Source organism: Desmodus rotundus, chromosome 4 (genome assembly GCF_022682495.2).
Source record: "Desmodus rotundus isolate HL8 chromosome 4, HLdesRot8A.1, whole genome shotgun sequence".
In the NCBI taxonomy this organism is placed as follows: Eukaryota; Metazoa; Chordata; class Mammalia; order Chiroptera; family Phyllostomidae; genus Desmodus; species Desmodus rotundus.
Genome location: NC_071390.1, coordinates 108,123,453 through 108,143,445, shown reverse-complemented (window position 1 = coordinate 108,143,445; position 19,993 = coordinate 108,123,453). Strand labels below are relative to the sequence as shown.

The 19,993-nt window shown below is 35.9% G+C and overlaps 1 protein-coding gene across 2 annotated transcripts in view; it reads right to left on the bottom strand.

The window, feature by feature from the left end:
• Positions 1-328: 328 nt before the first annotated feature.
• The window catches only part of NET1 (neuroepithelial cell transforming 1), a 36,863-nt gene continuing 17,198 nt past the window's right edge, over positions 329-19,993 (bottom strand). The window contains exons 1-10 of one of the 2 annotated variants that reach the window (XM_053922585.2): positions 10,667-10,940; positions 5,574-5,681; positions 4,981-5,148; positions 4,512-4,574; positions 4,082-4,178; positions 3,882-3,958; positions 2,909-3,166; positions 2,304-2,474; positions 1,150-1,336; positions 329-810 (exon numbers count right to left, since the gene is read on the bottom strand). In XM_053922585.2, the coding sequence (XP_053778560.1) occupies positions 404-810; positions 1,150-1,336; positions 2,304-2,474; positions 2,909-3,166; positions 3,882-3,958; positions 4,082-4,178; positions 4,512-4,574; positions 4,981-5,148; positions 5,574-5,681; positions 10,667-10,759 (1,629 nt within the window). In that variant the 5' untranslated portion in view covers positions 10,760-10,940 and the 3' untranslated portion in view covers positions 329-403. Of the gene's footprint in view, positions 811-1,149; positions 1,337-2,303; positions 2,475-2,908; positions 3,167-3,881; positions 3,959-4,081; positions 4,179-4,511; positions 4,575-4,980; positions 5,149-5,573; positions 5,682-10,666; positions 10,941-19,993 lie in introns of those variants that run through there. The other variant, XM_053922584.1, reaches the window with a different exon arrangement.

Below are 19,993 nucleotides of genomic sequence, written 5' to 3'. Positions count from 1 at the left end.
ATCAAAGAAACACGGGTAAAATTTCGGTCTTTGCAAAATTTTAAGTTCTGGCAAATAATGTAAGTATCACAATTGGTTGGTATTGAAAAGTCATGATGCAGAATGAAGAGAAAACCAATTTCATAAATATTTCATTTGATTAAAAATACCAGGCTTGAATGTTCTAAATCATCTGAGAAAATATCTGAAGAAATAAAAAAGGATTGCAGTTTAACAGTAATCTGTATATATATACGTTTAGCTGCCTTTAAAAAAAATAGAAAAGAAAGGAACAACCACCAAACCAACCAAAAACATCGAAAATGTTAAGACTGGTATTAAGTAACCCTGCAATGCTTCCATGCTCACATTACAAGAAAAAAACAAACTGTACACATTTATAAATAAACAGTTTCTCCACCAGTTATACCAAAGTTTCTTTCCGTTTGCCACTGAACTGGGCTTTGTCCCTTGCTTTTCGGAAGCCACACTGTGTTCGCTGCGCTTTGACACTCTTAATGTTGTCTGCTGTGTGCACCGGGGAGCCACATTCTGAAGCATCTCCATCAACTTCAACCTGTGTCACACTGGACACCGTGGATGCCCTTCTCTGGGCCCTGATGTTCACGGCAGAGGGGCTGTTCTCTTCACACTCCTCATGCAGCTCTGGCAGACCCTGCGGCTCGGCGGGACTGGCGGCCTGCTGGAAAGGGGCAATAGCGGTGCGGATGCAGTTGAACCACTGCTGCTTGTGGAACACATCATTTGCTTGTAGCGTGTGTGATTGGCCTGGGGAGGGATCTTGGAAGCGAACTCTAAAAATATTTTTAGCTAGAGAAACAAACAAAAAAAATGAAAGCAGACTTAAAAAAAAGTTTATTCTAGATAAAGTGGTCATACTGTCTTAGTAAGAGTGTTGGTTATTTCTGTAACATGCAAATCAATTAGGCAGAAACATGGGAAAAATCTATACATGACTTAACAGATACACATGCTGGAGTTAGAGCAGAGAAGCACTCTACAGCTCAATGAGTGTAACAGTTTGCATAGGACGATGGAATCCATTTCATTTTTATTGAGTGTGTGTAGGAACAGAATTCTTAAAGATTAACACTAAATTTATTTAGGTTCTGAGTTGTTCTTAAACTGTTTTAAAGCTAGTATTGTTACCTTTATCTGAGTTGCTGAAAGCCCCTCGGAAGGACCCTCCCATTCTCACATCTCCATCCTGCAGATCTTCTAAGACCAGCTCCTGCACTGGGATCGGCTGCCGGTAAACCTGGTAAGAGTGACGCTCGTTTCGTGTAACAGGCCGGGTCAACACCAAGATGTCTTGAAACAGGAAAATGTAAAGTTTCTGGAGAAATGGGAGACCAATGCTTCCTAAGTATGGAACTTTGTGACTGTAGGTGATTGAACTCCATTGTTAAAATAACTTGATTGACATTAATTTTACATTTATTTACTAAGATACCCTTAGAGATGACCCCATAAAGATGAGGATTTCAATGCTGTGCATGTTCTACTTGGAGAGCTTCTCTAATCTCAGACTATATAAAACTTCTTTTTAATTGGTGTGTAACATGAGATTAAGTAGCCCCTGAGTAAATGCTACTCCCTACAAAGACCTGATCACCAGCAGTAACATGACTGGAAATGCCAGTACTATATACCACAGTTTTCTAACAAAGGATTTAAAAATGCAAGCTGGTAAAAATGGCAATGGTTCTGTTTTGCCACACACAAATTTAGGCTTTTAAAACAATTGGGCCTCACGACAGAAATCAGAGATGTCAGATTTCAACTTTTTCTCAAAAAGAACCTCAACTTACAAATTGAGCTTCTGAAAAATACTTTATGAAACAAAAGTACTATCCATGCTTATATATAGCTCTGGAAGGTACTTCTGTAATTATTTTAAAAGTAAGTTTGTTTTCATTCAATCTGTTGCAAGAATTTGTTTAGTAGTGATAAAAATGACTTCTATCACTATAAACTCCACAAAACTGTTTTGAATATTCCTTTTTATCAAATATTATGAATCTAATAATTTATTTAGAAAGGAACCCCTAGCCAAACAAGTCGACGACTTATGCTTCCAAACTAAAAAATAAAGTATTACTGATTCTCCACCAAGGTGTTTAAGTCATTCTGTAATGACAGAAACCATACATTTGCTTTATCAAAACTGATAACCAGTAGTGTTTTTTCATTATGTAATGAATTTATTTCATAAACCTGCTTTAGAATTTATGTGGAAAATTTAAATAGGGTGGGAAAGAGAAGTAGCAGCTTACTTCACATCAGCATTCAAATGTACTCACATGTCCATTTTTGTTCTTCAGTTCCCCATGGCAAAGCAATACTTTGCTTGCCTCAATTCTAGGATCCTTCTGCTTTTCATCCAGATACTCCAGTTTGTCAATGTAATACTGGCATTCTGATTCACCTTTCTTCAAGTTGATATCAGAGAGAACGCCTTGTATTATCAGTATCTAAAAATTATTAAAACATTGATGGAGCACTTTTAGCCTATTAACTCATTCCCCTGTAGGGCTACAATGTCTTATTAAAATGACAGAACTTTAAAGCTTTATTAAAGGGACTCTAGAAATCAGTAAATTTAGGCAGTCTCTTCTTTCTACAGATGAAGAAACATCCTCAGCCAAATTGGGTGATTTTCCCAAAGCCACATAGCTAGCTAGTGAAGGAGGTCAGAGTCCAGTCTTGTGATTAAAATATAAAATGTGTTACATTTCTTTATGCCTAGTGTACAGTGCACTAACATACTGGGTACTTAAAACAACAGAACACTTCACTGTGTAGATTTAATATGCATAAAATTTGAGACTTATCATTGTAAACCTTTCTAAGGGAAGCTAATATATAAATATGCAAAAACATAGGAATCATGTATTTGACTACTTACAGCTTCTTCCAGGAGCTGAACATCAGGGTGGTCTTTTGGAGTGTGTCTAAGAATTTCCTTTAATAGTAAAGGGTATTTGACTAGGCGACTTCGAGGAATATCTAGGAAGCTCCAAAGATCTAGTTTTCGACTGAAGGGAGACTCGAGACATCGCTGGAGAAAGTCTTGGACTCTTGGATCTTGTTTCTTTTGATCAAGAAGAGCTTTGGCTGCCAGCTGGTTACTACAGTAGCCTTTGTAGGCATTCAAGCCTGGCAACTACAGAGTAATAAGAGAAAAAAAAGAGTATGGTAAGTTTCTGTTAGGATTTAGTTCATCAGTAAGCCTGTGAACATGAAACGCAAAATTTACAGCTATTCTTGAAAGTTTCAACAAGCTGTGAAAATTTTCCTGTAGGTAATAATGCGGGTGGAATGGTGTTCTGGCTGACATCAGAACACCCTATTCCAATTTCCCTAATTTGGCTAAATCTAACCAAAGACTCATGACTTCTACTTTCCCCAATCTCAGCTAGATGCTAGTCTTTTACACTCCTAGGACACCTGAGTGTTCCTCTGCCACATTTGTCACCAATCCAGAGACTATTTATATACTTGATTACTCTCTCACTAGATTATAAATGTAGAAACTGTCTTTCATCATTGAATCTCTGGTGATCCCTCCTAGAACAGTGCCTAGCATCAGAATGAAACAGATAGTTATTGTGGGGATTCTGCATATATTGCGGGCATATATTGTGGGGATTCTGTCCAAGGAGGAACATATTTTTCTTTTAAAATACTGTATTACTCATAAAGTATTTTTTAAAATAGACCATAACTTCTTATAGCTACATAATTTTTTTCAGTTTTAATGACTTGTTTATCTATTTTTAGAATCCAGTTACTGGATCAAATCAATCCGATATTCATCCAAAATGACAAGTATGGCATATCTGTAAAAAACTACCCAAAGCAAACAACTTGCTACATACCCAGTTCACCAGAATGTGACCAATCTGCTCTACTGTTCCATCAGGTTTGGTTGCTTCTCCTAATCTTGCCAACAAATCTGAAGTGTAAAAGGGCAGAAATACCATTAATAGGCTTATTTTTAAAATAATTCAGCACTAAATTAGCAGTTTAGATTTAAAATGACTTCAGATATTAATGAAAATTAAATTGCATATTTTACCTTCATGCAGAGGTATGTAAGCATCCAAATCACCAAATATTTGTGTTAGTTCCTCTTCTGACATAATAGACAACTTTAACATGGGGTCATGGTAGGCCTATGAGCGGGGAAGAAATATGTCACACAAAGAGATCAAGCAAATAAAACACAATGAGAGATCTGTCCTTGAATGACTAACTGTATAAAAGCTAGCGTGGATTCTATTTGTGACACATAAAAGAAACTAAAGAATATGTTACTCCCCAAATAGACTCTCTCTTATTGGTATTCATATTTGAAGAGGTGTGTTTAATAAATCTCATCTAAAAAAATATTCACATGTAAATATTTTCTACTTTTCATCTTTTAAAGGCAAGAAAACTATCCTTTATAATTTGTGAAGTATAATTTAAAAAACTTAGGGCATATGATAAGAAAGTTATTTACTGACCTTTCTTGCAAGCTTGAGATCCTCAATTAAATCGTGTTCACCCCGGGACATTTCATATATTGCCTAAAAAAACACAAAACCCCCCAGCAAACATCATAGGTCATTCCTTCCTTTGAGAAAGGAGAATTATATACGAGTGGTATTTACCATTATTTAACTGATGTTTTGAACAGTGCTTTTTAAAGTGACTCAGTTTGAAGCCTATAATTCACAATGCAATCTCAAAAGCGGTTGCCATGTTTCATCATTTACCCTCTCCTTAAGAGTTGTTAAGTTTGATGACCACTACCCATCAAAAAGTGCTGCTCAGCATGTGTTATTAATTGTTGCTCAAATACAAAAATGCAGGTTGATTTTTGCCACAGGCATTAATTTGCTATTCTTCTCGTAAGACATACGTTTAAAAACAGGGACCATTTTTTAAAATATAAATCAGTAACTATGGTCTTGCTATTGAATGCCAGCCTACCTCCTGACGTTTGATTTCTTTGGCAGTTAAAGACTCCTTCATACTGACGTCTAACATTTCTGACCACAGCACACTACTTCTCCTTTTGGCAGGTGTTGGAACTGTTGATCTGCTTGATAACTTCTGGGCAGAGGCTGGAGATCTGTTGTCACCACGAAGGGTAAATGACTTAAAAGAAAAAGAAAGAAAGAAGTGAATAAAAGAGAAAAGACTTGGAAGATACAGTAATTATTCCTTTTTCTTAAAAAAATAGAAAGACAAATTAAAAACAAAATTCCGAGAATTTCTCAATGCATAAAACAATCATTTATCCAAGCTACAATCTATCATTTTAAAGTATTTATCAGCCAAAATTACTTTTTGTATCTTATATCCAAAACTATGCTTTGATATGATACAAACTAATATGATGAGATTATATAAATATGTTCTAGTAACTATATTTCTTACCAGCATATTCCAAAAAGAAAACTTATGTTTAAGTATAATAGTGTAAACCTGTCTGTGCAACGCAGAGAAAAATACAAATCTTAGGCTTCTATAAAACGTCCCCTTCACTACATTACTCACTACCCATCTTTTCCGCCACTGACCTGTAGGGTTTGACCAAAACGTCTGACTGCTCCATTTCTTACAGGAGAGATTAAATTTGCCAAGGATGTGACCCGAGCTAGAGGTCGAACTCTTTTATTGCTTGGTTCCTGCAAAAACAAGTACAGATTATGTAAAAATACTAAGAACACTAATGAATAGCAGTCATTTATTAAAATATAATAGATGGTATGAGGAAGGTGAGTCAAATATCTGAATTATCACTGAGATAATTAACAAATATCAAACAGAAGAAAAACTAAAATTAAAACAAAGAAATTAGATTCTAAAATCCTATTAAACCTTTTATTTTAATATAGATATTAACTTTAAAAAAAAACCCCACATTATTAGGAAAAATATCAAACACACACAAAAGTGTGGACTAGCATGATGAACCACATGCACTTACTTGGCTTCACAGTTTTTGGTTGAACAATTTGTTTCGCGTTGGCCCCTGACATACTGAAATATTTTAAAGCAAATCCCAGACTTTATATCAGTTCATTCTTAAATAATTCATTTAGAGAACAGCTTTTAAATGAGCATGTCTGACTTTGAAATGGGTCAACTAACGGCAGTCAGGTCTGTCACAGGAAGAGTTCAGGTGGGGGACAGTGGTTAGGAGAGCATTCGGGCTCTGGAATCAGACTGACTGGGCCCAAATCCTGGTTCTAGCACTTGCTAGTAACATCCTGGGCCTCAGTTTTCTCATCTGTAAAATGAGGTTAGTATTAGAACCTCTCTTTTAAAGTTGTTGTGAAGATTAAATAAGATGTTTAAAGGGCTCAGAACATACTAAGTTTTATCTATTACTAATATTTTTTCTTAGAAATATTTCCACTTACTATGTAAATGTTGGGATATGTAAATAATTAGATCTTTCCTCATACATTCAATTTATTAACTTTAAGGAAAAATATATACACATTCCAGAGAAATAGTTATTTTTCTACATGTATTTTTTAAAAAATAGTAACAGTGTAGCAAATGCATCACTTATTGAAGGATCTCAAAAGTTTACAAAATGCATTATTTTAATTTTACTGCTAGGAAAATGGAGGCATAGTATTGGGTGACTCATACAGCGATTGAAATAAAGAAAGCCAGATTATAAAACAGGCCTATCCTTTAGAATGTCTATGAAATATAATTATTAGTTTGTATTTGATACCTTTGACAATTGTGGCATACTTGACAAAACAATTCTGATGAGAATTCAGAAAGATATATAATTTAAAAATTATATTAAAATTATCACTTAAAACTAAAAACTACCATTTAAAAATGACAGATGAAACATTTTTTTCCTAAAAGTTCTTTGATATGATTAAAGTCATATAAAAAAGTATAGGCTGTGAAAATTGAGTAAAAGTAATCTCTTTAGAGTAATTTAAGAATAAAGTGGCAGAAAGAGTTAAAATTCTCCGGAAAGAAACATAGATGGTTCAAAAAGTCAGAGAAGTAATTAGACTTATTAAAGTTCCTAAAGGTATACATACACAACAAAAAGGAATGACACCTATTAAAGTAAGAAGACTTTATAGATAATCAGTTCAGGCCTTTGAGGGGCTTAAGAGGTGGAACTATAGAACAACCTCCCCCCACCAAAATAATTAACTCCAAAGTAAAACTGTGAATATAAAATCACTAATGTGCAAATGTTAAATGAGCTGAAAAAGAAACTTTCAAGATATATAATAAAGTGACACACTGTGTGGCAAAGACATGTGTGAACGCCTTTACAATATACATCTGTGCAAGACTGCAGTGACACATGCATGGGCAGAAGGTCCACCATAAGGCATTCCTTTCTGTTTAGTAAAGACAGTACAAAGAGTCTTCTGTTTGAATGGAGATATAATTACCTCACAAAGTAAGATATGCCAACGTTAACTAGAAACAAAGCAGTTGTCAGAAGTTCTGTTCCACTTTTTGGGGAGAGAGGTTAGTTAATTCCTCTTCCTTGTTTAAAAACATAACAAATTTGACTTCCTAGTAAATCCCAAAATATTTAATTTTGATTTTTTTTTTAAAGTCTATGGAAAGGTACTATTCCCAATGAATTTGAAAGGAATAGTTAGCTTAGCTGGGAGGAAAAGAATATTTGATATCTACTTTATTACATAATATCAAATTAATGATAAACATTCTTTATAGAAGATTTAAAATCAAAGCTACAGAATTTAGATTTAGACAACTAAATGTAAATATGTCTAAAGCATCTTTCTGAACTACTGTGGATTTGTCTGTGCAGTCTTTTTAGGGTGGCAGGACATTATGTTAAGCAGTATTCGGTGGTTGAGTATGTTCCACAGTCCTTCAGAAACTCCCCTATAACCAATCTCACTTCTTCACAAAGGACATGCTAGTTGTAAGAGTTTATCTAATCTCAAACGCCTTAGTAAGAGTGCTAGCTAGCTCAGTTAGTTGAGCATGAGACTTAAAATGGCATGGTAAGAAAGTCTGGTATTAAATCAGGAAACGTGTGTGGTGGCAGTGAGAGGACACCTTTGCGTATTTCACACATACTTTTGGGGATCCAACAGTAACTTTCCTGCCTTACTAAAAGGACACATTAAGAGTGTTTGGTAGACACAACACAAACATTTAGCACATATATTTCAAAAGTATGAAAAATTTTAATGAATAATTTAAAAAGTGTGATTGAAATATGAAGATATAATACTAGACTATGGTTCACTACTAATTTCAGAATACATCTATTTGAAAATATACAGAAAAAAATTGTGGAAAAGTGACATGGATTGATTAGGCATTCATGAGTCACCCATAGAGTTGGGACAAAAATTTGTGTTTTAAATTATAGGTTAAGACTTGGCCCATGTGAGCTATAACCAGAAACATTTTTTCTTCACAGGTTCAGACGAACCCTTTTAATGATCTTGGTTTGGTTATTAAGAGCCTAAACATTCGCACTGTTGCAACACAAATTTTGAAAACAAAGGTTTTCAAGAACTGGTATGAAACCTACACCTACCCTCCACATACACAGGATGCAGGTACAGCGTTTGGAGGTATGAAGGAAGAGGGGAGCAGGAGTCTACCTATCTAACCATCACCCAAAATAAGGCTTACGTAATGGTGTTGTTGTGGTTGTTCATTTTTATTTGGAGTGCTGTTAATAACGCGATGAATACAAGAAGCTTAAAGAACAGATATAGACATCAAAACTATACAGTCTCCTCAAAGACAATCTGAAAATCTAGAGGAACAAAGAATACCAATGAGTTTTGTATGTTTAAGGAACTTTCTATCATAGGCAACCTTTCACCAGGGTAAAAGTTCACTTAGATGGAGGAAAGAACACTCAACACCCTCTAACATAAATTTATGTTGTTTATTTAAGTTAGCTTTTAACCAGACTATCTCGTTTCGCTAGGCAATCACATGTATTTCTGTGGTGAATCTACTTGAGACCAAGTTTTTAATCAATCTATTTATTTTACTAATCCATTTAAAGTCAGATTTTATGCCTTAAAGTATTTTCTGAATATCTATAAACAGAAAATTGTTAAGATCAATTTAAAGTCTTTTACTGGGGTGTACCTTGCACATAATAGCAACCGCATGAAAAACTTCTGTTGTGAACTCAGTTTGTATTGTAAAGAAGGTTTCTTCTATTAATGGTGTCACATAAGAGGATATATTTCAGGAGGGTCTCTTCTATAGTCAACCAAATCAAGACACTTAAATTAAAACAGAATGTGTCTGGGTTTATTAGTTTGGGTTACTGGATAAACAATTTTCTCCTCTATCTGGCAAGAACTTTAAAATAATTTAAAGAATGAAAAAAAGTTACTTATAAAAAGATAAAAATGAGCTAAGATCACATAGGATTTCTTCTCTTCAAATTAATAATGGAAATAGTCAAATTCAGTTATTTTTTTAAGGCTGTGTGGCCAGCACTAAAAAACCTGACAATATTCCTGATGTTTTTAATCTCTGGAATAAAGGTATGGCAGAAACATGGCTAGTGCCTGACACCAAACAAAAAAGACTAGTTTTTCATGGTCCAAAAGGTGATCTGTTTCAGTATTTACACTGATGACTATGTATGACCTGCTCTAATCAATGGAAATGCTTAGATAATTTGAGGAAACTAAAACAAATAAGCAAAACCCAAAACCAAACAAAGAGGAAAACAAAACCAAAGCTAAACCACATCAAATGAAAGCAAACCTCCTAAACATGGCAGCTATTTTAACTAGCAAAATGTGTATGTATGTATGATACAAAGCTTTACTGAAGTATACAACAAACTGTACATATTTAAAATATATAATAAATTTTGATATATGTTTATAGCTACAAAACCATCATCATAATCAAGATAAGTGTATGTAGTTAATAGAAAACAGTAACACTGTATGTTATATAAATTGTAGCATACAGTATAAATGGTATACTCATATATTAAATCAACTGTCAAAATTAAATAAAATGGCATAAAAACCACAACTTATTTTGATAAATGTTCATAAAGATTTTTAAAAACCACAATGACTTCAGACAAAGCAAGGAGGGTGGCAGTAGATAAAAATTCATTGGTTGAAATATTTTAACATATATTTCTTTCTGAAGAAAAAAAGTCACACACAATTAACTATTTAGATATGGAAAGAAAAATAAAAATAAGCACTAGGTCAGATAGCATTTTAGCTGCAATTTTTTCACAGCATTAACTGGCAGGGGAGTCTTACTCCATAAAGCAGTTCCTAAGACTAGGTAATACAAATGCAAGTTTAAAAAAGTAGTAACTGAATGAAGCATCAGAAATGTGACCAATTTAACCAAATTGAGTAGCATAACATTTAAAATCTTTTTCTTTTTGTATAAAGTTTGTGTACATTTTATGCTATGCTATGTATAAACTAACTATACCATAGTTCCTAAAGTTATACCGAAGTTCCTAGACACATTTCAAACCTGCATATAAATTAGTCACACATTTTAACTCAGTAATATCAAAAGTTAAGTTTAAAATTATACTGTTTATAAATTGGTAAAAATCTTAAAGTTCTGTGGAGTTACAAAATATCCCTTTGGCTTAATTTTTCTCTAAAAGTCTTACCTCTGGTTCTCTGAAGGGCTGATTATTCACATCTAGGACTCGTATAGTCCTTTTAATAGGCAGCAGACCTCCAATCTCATCATGTGCCACCATGCTTCACCAGGTATCCCTTAAAATCTTTAGAATTAATCCACATCCAAGTCAGCCCCTATAACCTAGCCCTACACAGGCACACAGACTTTTCTTCTGAGTGCTCAGCCACCCTTGGCAGCCATTTGCCCATGCCTCTTCCTTGTGGTGGAGCTAACTGCCTCTGGGAGCAGCAGTGAAAGAGCACACAGACCTCAAGGCTCTGTGGGCGGGGCCAACTTCGAACCAGGCTCCCGTGGGCGGGCACCTAATGGACACGTGACTCCAGCTAACTGACAGCTAGGCACACCTAGGTTTCTCAGTGTTCGCTGTGCAAGAGAAAGCTCTTTAGAGGTTTGGAGTATCTACAGTAAGACCAGAAGGGAAAAGGAAACTGGGTAAATGTAAGGCTTTTCCTGATTTAAAAGCATTCCCTAAGGGAAACTAAGAAAAGCCTAATTCCAGGGGCCTTGCCTTTATTTTACATGAGTACCAGTACATTCACAATTCTAAAATTACCTAAGTCTTCAGAAACCGGTCCCCACCATTTTTTCTTAAGACTCGCTGAGTAAGTACAGCAGGCACACTTCAGGTCACTCTGTTCTGAAGTAAATGCAAAGTACAACTGGGCTACCTCAGAGTTTAAAGTTCAGTATTTCTTAGACTTAAAGGCAGTTACTTTTCCTGTTTTAAAATTTTGATATCTGTGTAAGTTTTATAACAAATACATAAAAGGTGACTTTTGTTCTAAAAATGTATAACATAGTCCTTCTCTATTCTGAATTAACCTTGATATAGTTCTAACGGGGTCAAAAGAAATCTTTAAAAGTGTTGCATTTTACAGCTGAAGAACTGAGGTTCACGGAGGAGGAATGACCTGCTCAAGGTCTCTAAATTTCTAGTCTAAACCCTTCCCCTGTGAAAAAACACTACTTCTGTTGGTTTGGTAGGCCTGCTATGAAGCAGATTTTCTTCTTTAATATAAAGTACTGTATTGTATTTTGAGAGGTAGGATTTTTATACTAACTGTATATACTATTAATGATATAATGCTGATAATCTGCAAAAATATTTCTATTCTTAGGATTTATTAGGAACAGAAAAATCTACCATGTGGAAGGCACTATTCTAGATATGGAGGGTGGTACAGAAAAAAAATAGGTTTCATATTTGCTCCTAAAGTGCTAATAGACCATTGTGCAAAAGTAGGCCACATGAAAAGAAAGCCAGTATAAGACAGCTTTTGAGAATTCCAAAATAAGCTACATAGCTTGTAAGTGCTACAGGAGTTCAGAAGGAGAAACCACTTCTGGTAGTTTTCTGAGCTGAGATGAGGGAAGACACTAGGTAAGAGGATTTGAGATGTTATTTCATGCCTTGAAGGCCATGTTATATTTTTCATAGGTTTGGGAAAGGAAAAGTGCAAGCCTTTCTCAAAGGAACATGAGGACATGAACGTAGTAGTGTGAGGTCACAGGCTGTTGGTAAAGACAGAGGAGTGGAGGATTTTATTGAGCAGATGCAAGAGATAAATGAAAGTTATGTTGTAAGGCGGTGTTCAAGATGACTTTAAAAATGACTGGAAATATAATGCAAAAGTCACGATCAGACATCAAGAGCTCTGTGTAAGGTAGGAAAAGAACATATATGCAAGAGACAACATATGGGAAAAGTCAAAGATGTCCATGATTTATTTGCAAGTTAGGAGGGGTAACTGTTAATGTAAATAAAAAAATATAGAGGAATTAAGCTTTGAAGGAAAATTCTGAGTTTCATTTCAGATGAGTCTGAGGTGGTGGAAGAACATGCAAATGAAAATACTAAACTAGTACTTGGAAATCCTTGGCAAGGACATGGAAGATGCCAGAGGGTAGATTAGACTGGGAAGACAGATACACAGATCAGAGTTAAGCTTTGGGAGTGAATGAAATGCCTGGGAGAGAATATCTGGATGAAAAGAACAGAGGCCAAGGTTTAACTTTGGAGAAATGCTAAGGAAAAAAGAATTTTGCAAAAGGAACGGTCAGAAGGAAAGAAACAAAGCAAGATGCCAAGTGGAGAAAAAGTGTTAGTTATAGCAAAAAGGCTGAGAAGGATAAGAAAAGATTCATGGATTTAGTAATTATAAGTTTAATGAGGACCTCAAGTGTGCTAATTCAGTGGAATAAAGACAAAAGATTACAGAGGTTGAAGAGCATGTAGAGCAAATAGTGACACAGAATATTTATAATGACAAATAGTCTATAAAAAACAATTTACCAAGGATTGCAGGACAATGTTATTTCTTGCAGGAAGAGCCAACACTACCCTTCTATAAACACCAGTGTGTTCTGTATTGGTGTTAACAATTCGTCTTTCTCTCTTGAGATTTTTTTTTTATGCTTCATAAAGTAATAGTGATTGGTTATATTTCCTCATCTATCCTTTATTACCTGGTCATGCATGGGCAATAAGATGTGGCTGGCCATAAAAGTGCTTGACTGGTTGTAGAAGAGTTCTATACAGTATTAAAGTGGGATAACCTTAGAGATCATGGAATCAAATTCCCTGGTTTTACAGGTAAGAACACTAATCTGCCTAAACCACAGGTGGCAAATGCAAGGCCCACAGGCCGAATCCAGCCTGGCACCTTATTTCTATCCATTGGCAGCGCTGAGCTCTTGCCCCTAGTTACAGAGTAGTTCCATTTATACAGTCCTGAAATTACATTCGGCCCTTTAAAGGCAACCGCAAGGCTGATGTGGCCCCCGGTGAGAATGAGTTTGATACCCCTGGCCTAAACCCTCAGAGGTAGAAAGAGAGTGGACTACAACCCAGTAGTCTGATTCAGTTAGTTTAATCAGTTAAAAAATTGTGCGAGTAAGGCCAACACTTTATGACCACTTAGGTTCACAAGGGAATAAACAGCTATGCACAGTGAGAGGAACAAAGCTTCTAGGGCATTCTCATGGGTCTCTTACCTGATGTCTTTCTCCAAACTACGTTTTTCTATTCAGTTCTGAGACAGGTAAGGCCAGTGAAGGGAAGGGGTATCTCTCATTTCTCTCCTTTAGTTGAGGACTCACAAGGTAAAGGTAGAAGTCTTTAAAAAAGCCTACAGGGCCAAATAGGGTCTAATGGTGATAGTCACAGAACAAAAATCCCAGTTCGCCAACCCTAAAATCAGTTTCATCTGGAATGTTCAGGTTTATGGACTAAATATAATTTAGACAATGGTATACAGAACCTAAAGAAGCAACAACGAAAATGGGATGTTCAATCAGTATTCTGAGTGATGAACTTGAGAGAATCTTGACTCTAACAATACTCCTTGCAAATCAGAGGGCTGGAAAGTCCTCTGAGATTATTTACTCATCCTCTTCAGTTTTCTTAGGAGGAAACTGAAGGACATCCGTGAAAAAGGAAAGGGAAATTTTGAGTTCTTACTCTGTGCTAGGTGCTTTATGCACGTTATTTAACCAGCTTTATAAAATATGTATTATTACCTCCATTTTACAGATGACAAAACTAGACTCAGAACGTTAAAAAAGTTGCATGATTAATCATTGGCTGGATAGGCTGGAATCTGTTCTGTTCAACCCCTATTAGAACATAGCTTCCAGAGAAGTCACTACATGTAACACCCTTAGTACATGTTGGGTGCATGCTCAGTGCTCAGTCAGTGGTCACTGTCACGCTGTGAGTCAGGGGTAGGGCTAGGTTTAAAACCTCGCTCTCCTAGTCTCAGGCCAGTGTTTGCTGAGTAACTACTGGCATTTCACAGAGAAGAAAACACACCAAAAGTTGATCAATTACTTGCCTTCTAGCCTTTTTATATCAAGGCAGCTAAGTAAAAAGATAAAATACTTCCAGTTACTTAAGTTTCAGAAAAGATCCTCTTTCAATCAATGATTTATTTAATGATATTATTAATAGCAACTATTTATAACTTTCTACAAATGACATAATTGAAGTATAGATTGGTTAAGTGTCTCCTTTGTGTGTAGAAAATCTAGAATTTATAGACTTAAGACAACTGAGTTATCTAAAAATAATGCAGCTTTGTAAAAAATATCACGTTTTTGGTAAAGTTACTGGTTTCCAAAGATTAGGCTGTTATAGCCTCTATTCTGCTTTTATGGGCCTTTCAATGTTTTATTTCCTAAAAAATGAATAAAGCAAGGAGAAAGATTACCTTGTTTCCCTTCTCCATAGAAAAAGGACTATTAGGCTACAATGACCTTTTTCTTCCTTTGATATGAAATTAAAATTCTAAAATTTAGAAATAAATTAGACCTGAAGATCATCTTTACTTTTTTAGTCTATATATTACGTTTTTATTTACTTTTTGCCTGGAACAATAACAAGTAATTAGAAACTAGGCTAGGAAAGCCATTTTGGGCAGAGAAAACTAAATCTAAGCTCTCTGCTGACCTCTACAAGTAATAATGTGAAATGCAATTGCCAATCTGCTTTTTTCAACTTGGTAACTGTTTGCAAGGATCTTACATAGAGGAAAATATAATCTTTTAATCTGTACAGAAATATGAATGACAGTAAAATTTGTATTTTCAGCATTGTGTACCTTTCATGTTTTATATTACTAACATAAACACATATTTAAAAATCATTCAAATGTATAAAAAGACTTTCTAAATATAAGAAAACTATATTCCACTTTAGAACTCTAAAGAGTTCAAGATACAAGTAACTAATATGTATCTCACTAAAAATAGGTTAGTTAAAGATAGAATTTCAAATCTTTTTTGAAAGGTCTTATTTAATTTCAGAGAAAGGGGAAGAGAGAGAGAAGGAGAGGGAGAGAAACATTGATGTGCTAGAGAAACATCCATCATCGGTAATCTGTTGACTCTTGCATGCCCCCAACCAGGGACCTGGTCCACAACCCAGGCACGCGCCCTGAGTGGGAATGGAAGCAGCGACCTCCCAGTCTGCAGGAGGACGCCAACCCACTGAGACACACCACCCAGGTCAGAACTTCAAATCTTACTAAAAAAGAAGCACTAACTGAAATATTAATAAAATATAGAACTTCAGAAAAACTAGAGCTCCAAACTAGTAATGAGTTAAAACAACAACAAAGAAGTTAGTAATGAAGTTACATGTGGATTTGAGTCTTTAAAAATCATTTGGATTAAAAATTTGAGTGTCTCTGCAAGCTTTACTAAGAATTTAGCTTGGGAAAAGATCAATACAGCTCAATTAAATACTACTAAAAAGACTATAAAAAGAATAGTTGACAGGCTAAGAAGTTTGGTATTAGTGAAACCATGGTTCTTTTTGCAATGATAATATAAACAGTAAAGAAAATGGGGAATTGGTGCTCTTAGTGGTGACTTCTTATTTCAAGTACACAGGATAATAAATCATTCCCAGTACAATGTAAGATCACTTCTGTTCATGTAACAAGATTTTGAGTGGGATTTCCCCCTGAAACACAGCTAAGGTCAGAGCCCAGACTCTTATTTTCTCAGCCCACTTTTTACTTGAGTTGTTGATGTTTCCCCAACAAACAGCTCCATGACAGCAACTTGCCTCAGCTGCACCATGTACATCTTGCTTTCCACCCTGGGCTTCTCGGATGCCAGTGTGGCATGTGGTGTATAGCCTGGTAGTGTGAGAGATTAACACCCAATGGGGCAACTGTTGACTATTAGAGTACAGGAACTGGTGGGTAAAAACTCCCCCTTCAGTACCTTGAGAAAACAATTCTGCAGTATATTTCACACAGCTCTACAGAAGGTCCCAGCAAGATCAATCCTCAGTTGTCTACAGTGTTGACCAGCTTAATTATAGACACTTGCATAAGTTCAGGTTCTGATTTCTGGAGGGAATCCTGGCTAAGAAACTGACCCTAGAGATTATACACACAGAATGGAATTATGGAACTGGGTCACTCATTGGTAAAATGATGATAAAGGCTACAAGTGTAGATTGGGTATAGATGGAGCAGTGAAGTAATGGCTTATGTAGCAGTGGTGACAAATGAACAACATAGAGGCAAGAGTAATTGTAAAGATTGCAGAGCTGGCTCGTTTTTATTAATTGCTTTAAAAGCCTTGAAAAAGCAGCCGGTAACCTTTATAATGTTCTCAGTCATTATGACCAGAAGGCCAAGTGGAAGTCCCTAAAATTTTACCTTCTACACCTGGACCAAGGTAATAAATAGAAGCACAACTTCACGCCAAGAGAAAATAGAGATAGCCATCAAAGTTACAGCAGGCAAGCGTGGTAGTCTCCACTGCATCTCTACTCAATTACTTTGCGTGCCTTCTACATGAGAGGGATTGTGTTGGCTAACAGTAGACTACTGTAAACTTAACTAAAACTTTAATCTCAGCTATTGTGCAAGATGTAGAACCTTTACTGGAACAGATCAACACATCCTCTAGCATTTGATAGATGGCTACTAATCTAGCTGTGTTCTTTTCAATTGCCATTAGTAAAGAGAACCAAAAGTAGTTAGCTTTTATGTGGGAAGGACAGAAGTCGGTATATCATGCACTGAGGCTGTTAATTTTTGTTTTCAGCCATCGAGTGTCCACATGAGCCTTGATATCCACAGAATATCATGTCAGTCTAATATACTGATGACATCATAATAACAGGGCTTGATGAACAGAAAATGGCAAGGATTCTGGGCACCACAGGAAGTCAAATGCATGCCAAGAAAATTCAGGGGCTGCAGTATTAGAAAAGTTTTAATTGATCCAATAAGCAGAGGCCAATGGCCTGGGATTTCCCTCGAAGGTAAAGAACAAGTTATTGCACTTTGCATCCCCCACTACTAAGAAAGGAACATGGCATTACGTAGAACTCCTGCTGGAGGGGGCATATACTGCATTTGGAAATTCTGCTCTGACCCATTAATAGGGTAATCTGAAACACTGACAGTTTTGAGGGGAAGCTGAAGTAAGAGAAGTCTGTAGCAGGTGCAGGCTATGGTGCAATCTGCCCTGCTGCTCAGGCCACGTGACCCAGCATTCTGATCAAGCTTGAGGTACCTATGGTAGACAAGGATGCTGTGTAATGTCTCTGGCAAGGCCAGGAAGAGGATTTCAATGCCGATCTCTAAGGTTCTCAAGGTAGGCTATGCTTTCCAAGGCAGGAAACCACTTACTGTTTGAACAGCAGTGCCTGGTATGCTAGCAGCCCTAGTAAAGACTGTTTCCTATAGTCCTTTGACCAGCTTTACCATTCTGTTGGTTCATTCATTAATACATTAAATCTTTGACAGGTCTTCACTTTTAAAGAAAAAAAAAAAGCAGATAGAGCAACTAGCATAGCAAAACAGAAAACCTAGTCTCCAACAAAACAAAGAGAATGTTTCCATCAAACATTCTCTTTCCAACAATCTTTTGTTGTCAGATAGTGAGCGGCAAACCAAACAGCTATGACATTCACATGGTATCAGTCTTCATGCATTAAGAAAAAAAGGTAAGGAAAATGGGCTTCTCTGATGGTCCCGATTCTAGGGGAACAGCCACAATGACATGCTAGTCTTAGAACAATAGCCTAACTTGGGAAGGACTGTAAGGATCAAATTCTTAGGTTGAGGGCAAGCACACTGCCATCCATGCAAGGAGTTTACAGGTGCTGAAGCAATACGGGCCATATAAATTCTTGAAACTAACACTGTTCTGACAAAAACTGCTAAGAGTAGAAGCTAAATTGAGCAGAACAGGGCCCATAGACAAGAAAAAGTTCAGATAAAAAAGAAAGGGAGCAGAAAAGAAAGATCTCGGAGGGCACGAAGATGAATTTTTAAAAATCACTTTGTGAGCTTTGGCTGGTGTTAGGTGGATTGAGCACCTGCCTGGGAACCAAAGGCTTATGGGTTTGATTCCCAGTCTAGGTCACATGCCTGGGTTGTGGGCCAGATCCCCAGTAGGGGGCGCATGGGAGGCAACCACACATTGATGTTTCTCACCTTCTCTTTCTCCCTCCTCTCCCCTTTCTAAAAGTAAATAAATAAAATTAAAAAAAAAAATAAAATCACTTTGTAAAAACAACAGATGAGGGAGCTCTAGAGTTATGAAGCTGAAAACAGGCTATCTTGGTTTAAAAATGCAGGAGTACTCACTGCTCTTAAAAAATGAGCAACAGAAAAGAATCATGAACCTCCTTTCAAACTATTATAAGAAAACAGAAAATGTGGAGTAGAATAATGTCTCCATAGCATAAAATAAGCACAGTACAGAAGCTATGAAAGAACATAAAATTCAGAAATTAGGTGAATAGAGAAAGGACAATTTGAAATAAGGTGACAGAACCAAGAAAGAATTAAAAAAATTATGTCAGAATTAAAAAACCAATGACTAATGCATTAAGATAAAAATGAGACAAAAAGGAAGAGGAGCTTATAAAAACCCAATATGAATATAAAAAACAGAGGGAAGACAAAACAATAGAAACAATGCCAAAAACTATAATTTAAGAAAATATGTTATAAAATAACTTGAAATGACCTATTTATTATAACTTTTTAAGAGTGGCCCTTTATGCCAGAAACAATGGAGTAAAATATTTAATAAATTCAAGTAAAGAAAATGTGAGGCATGGATCTCATATCCATCCAAACTAAACTTCATACTGAAGGTTACTGGTTAACCTTGCAAACAAACTGATAACACACACTCAGTTACTAAGGAAACATGGTTCCCACGAACATTTCCTCTGAATTCACTCAATTATGAAACAGTGGTCAGAAAACTTTTTCTGTAAAAGCCAAAATAGTAACTATTTTAGTCTTTGCAGGTCATATAGTCTCTGTCACAACTACTCAACTTTTGTCCTTGTAGTGTTTTTAAAAGCAGCCACAAATAATATGTAAATAAGTGAGCAGGTAGAATATGCCTCCTGGGCCAGTTTCCTGACCCCTGTACTAGAGAATGAGCTTCAGAAAACCAAAGACCTAGGAAGGTAGTGACATAAGGACTGGAGCTGAGCGCAAAAAATAAATATATGTATTTGTTTACTTGTAGAACTAAAACTAAATGATGGTTATATGGCACACAGCACAGCGTGTAATGGCTCAGTGCTCTGACCCTTTAGGCACAGCAAAACTATTTTAAAGAATGGAGAATGGTGTGCACATGAAAGGTAAAGTAAGCACGTATTACTTTGAATGTATTAATTTAGAATAATGATACTACTTCAATCAGAGAAGAAGGAGAAGATGTGCTAGTTAATTAAAATAATGCTGAGAGGAATGAGCCAATTTACAATTACCAACAAGAGGAAACTGAAGGCATTATA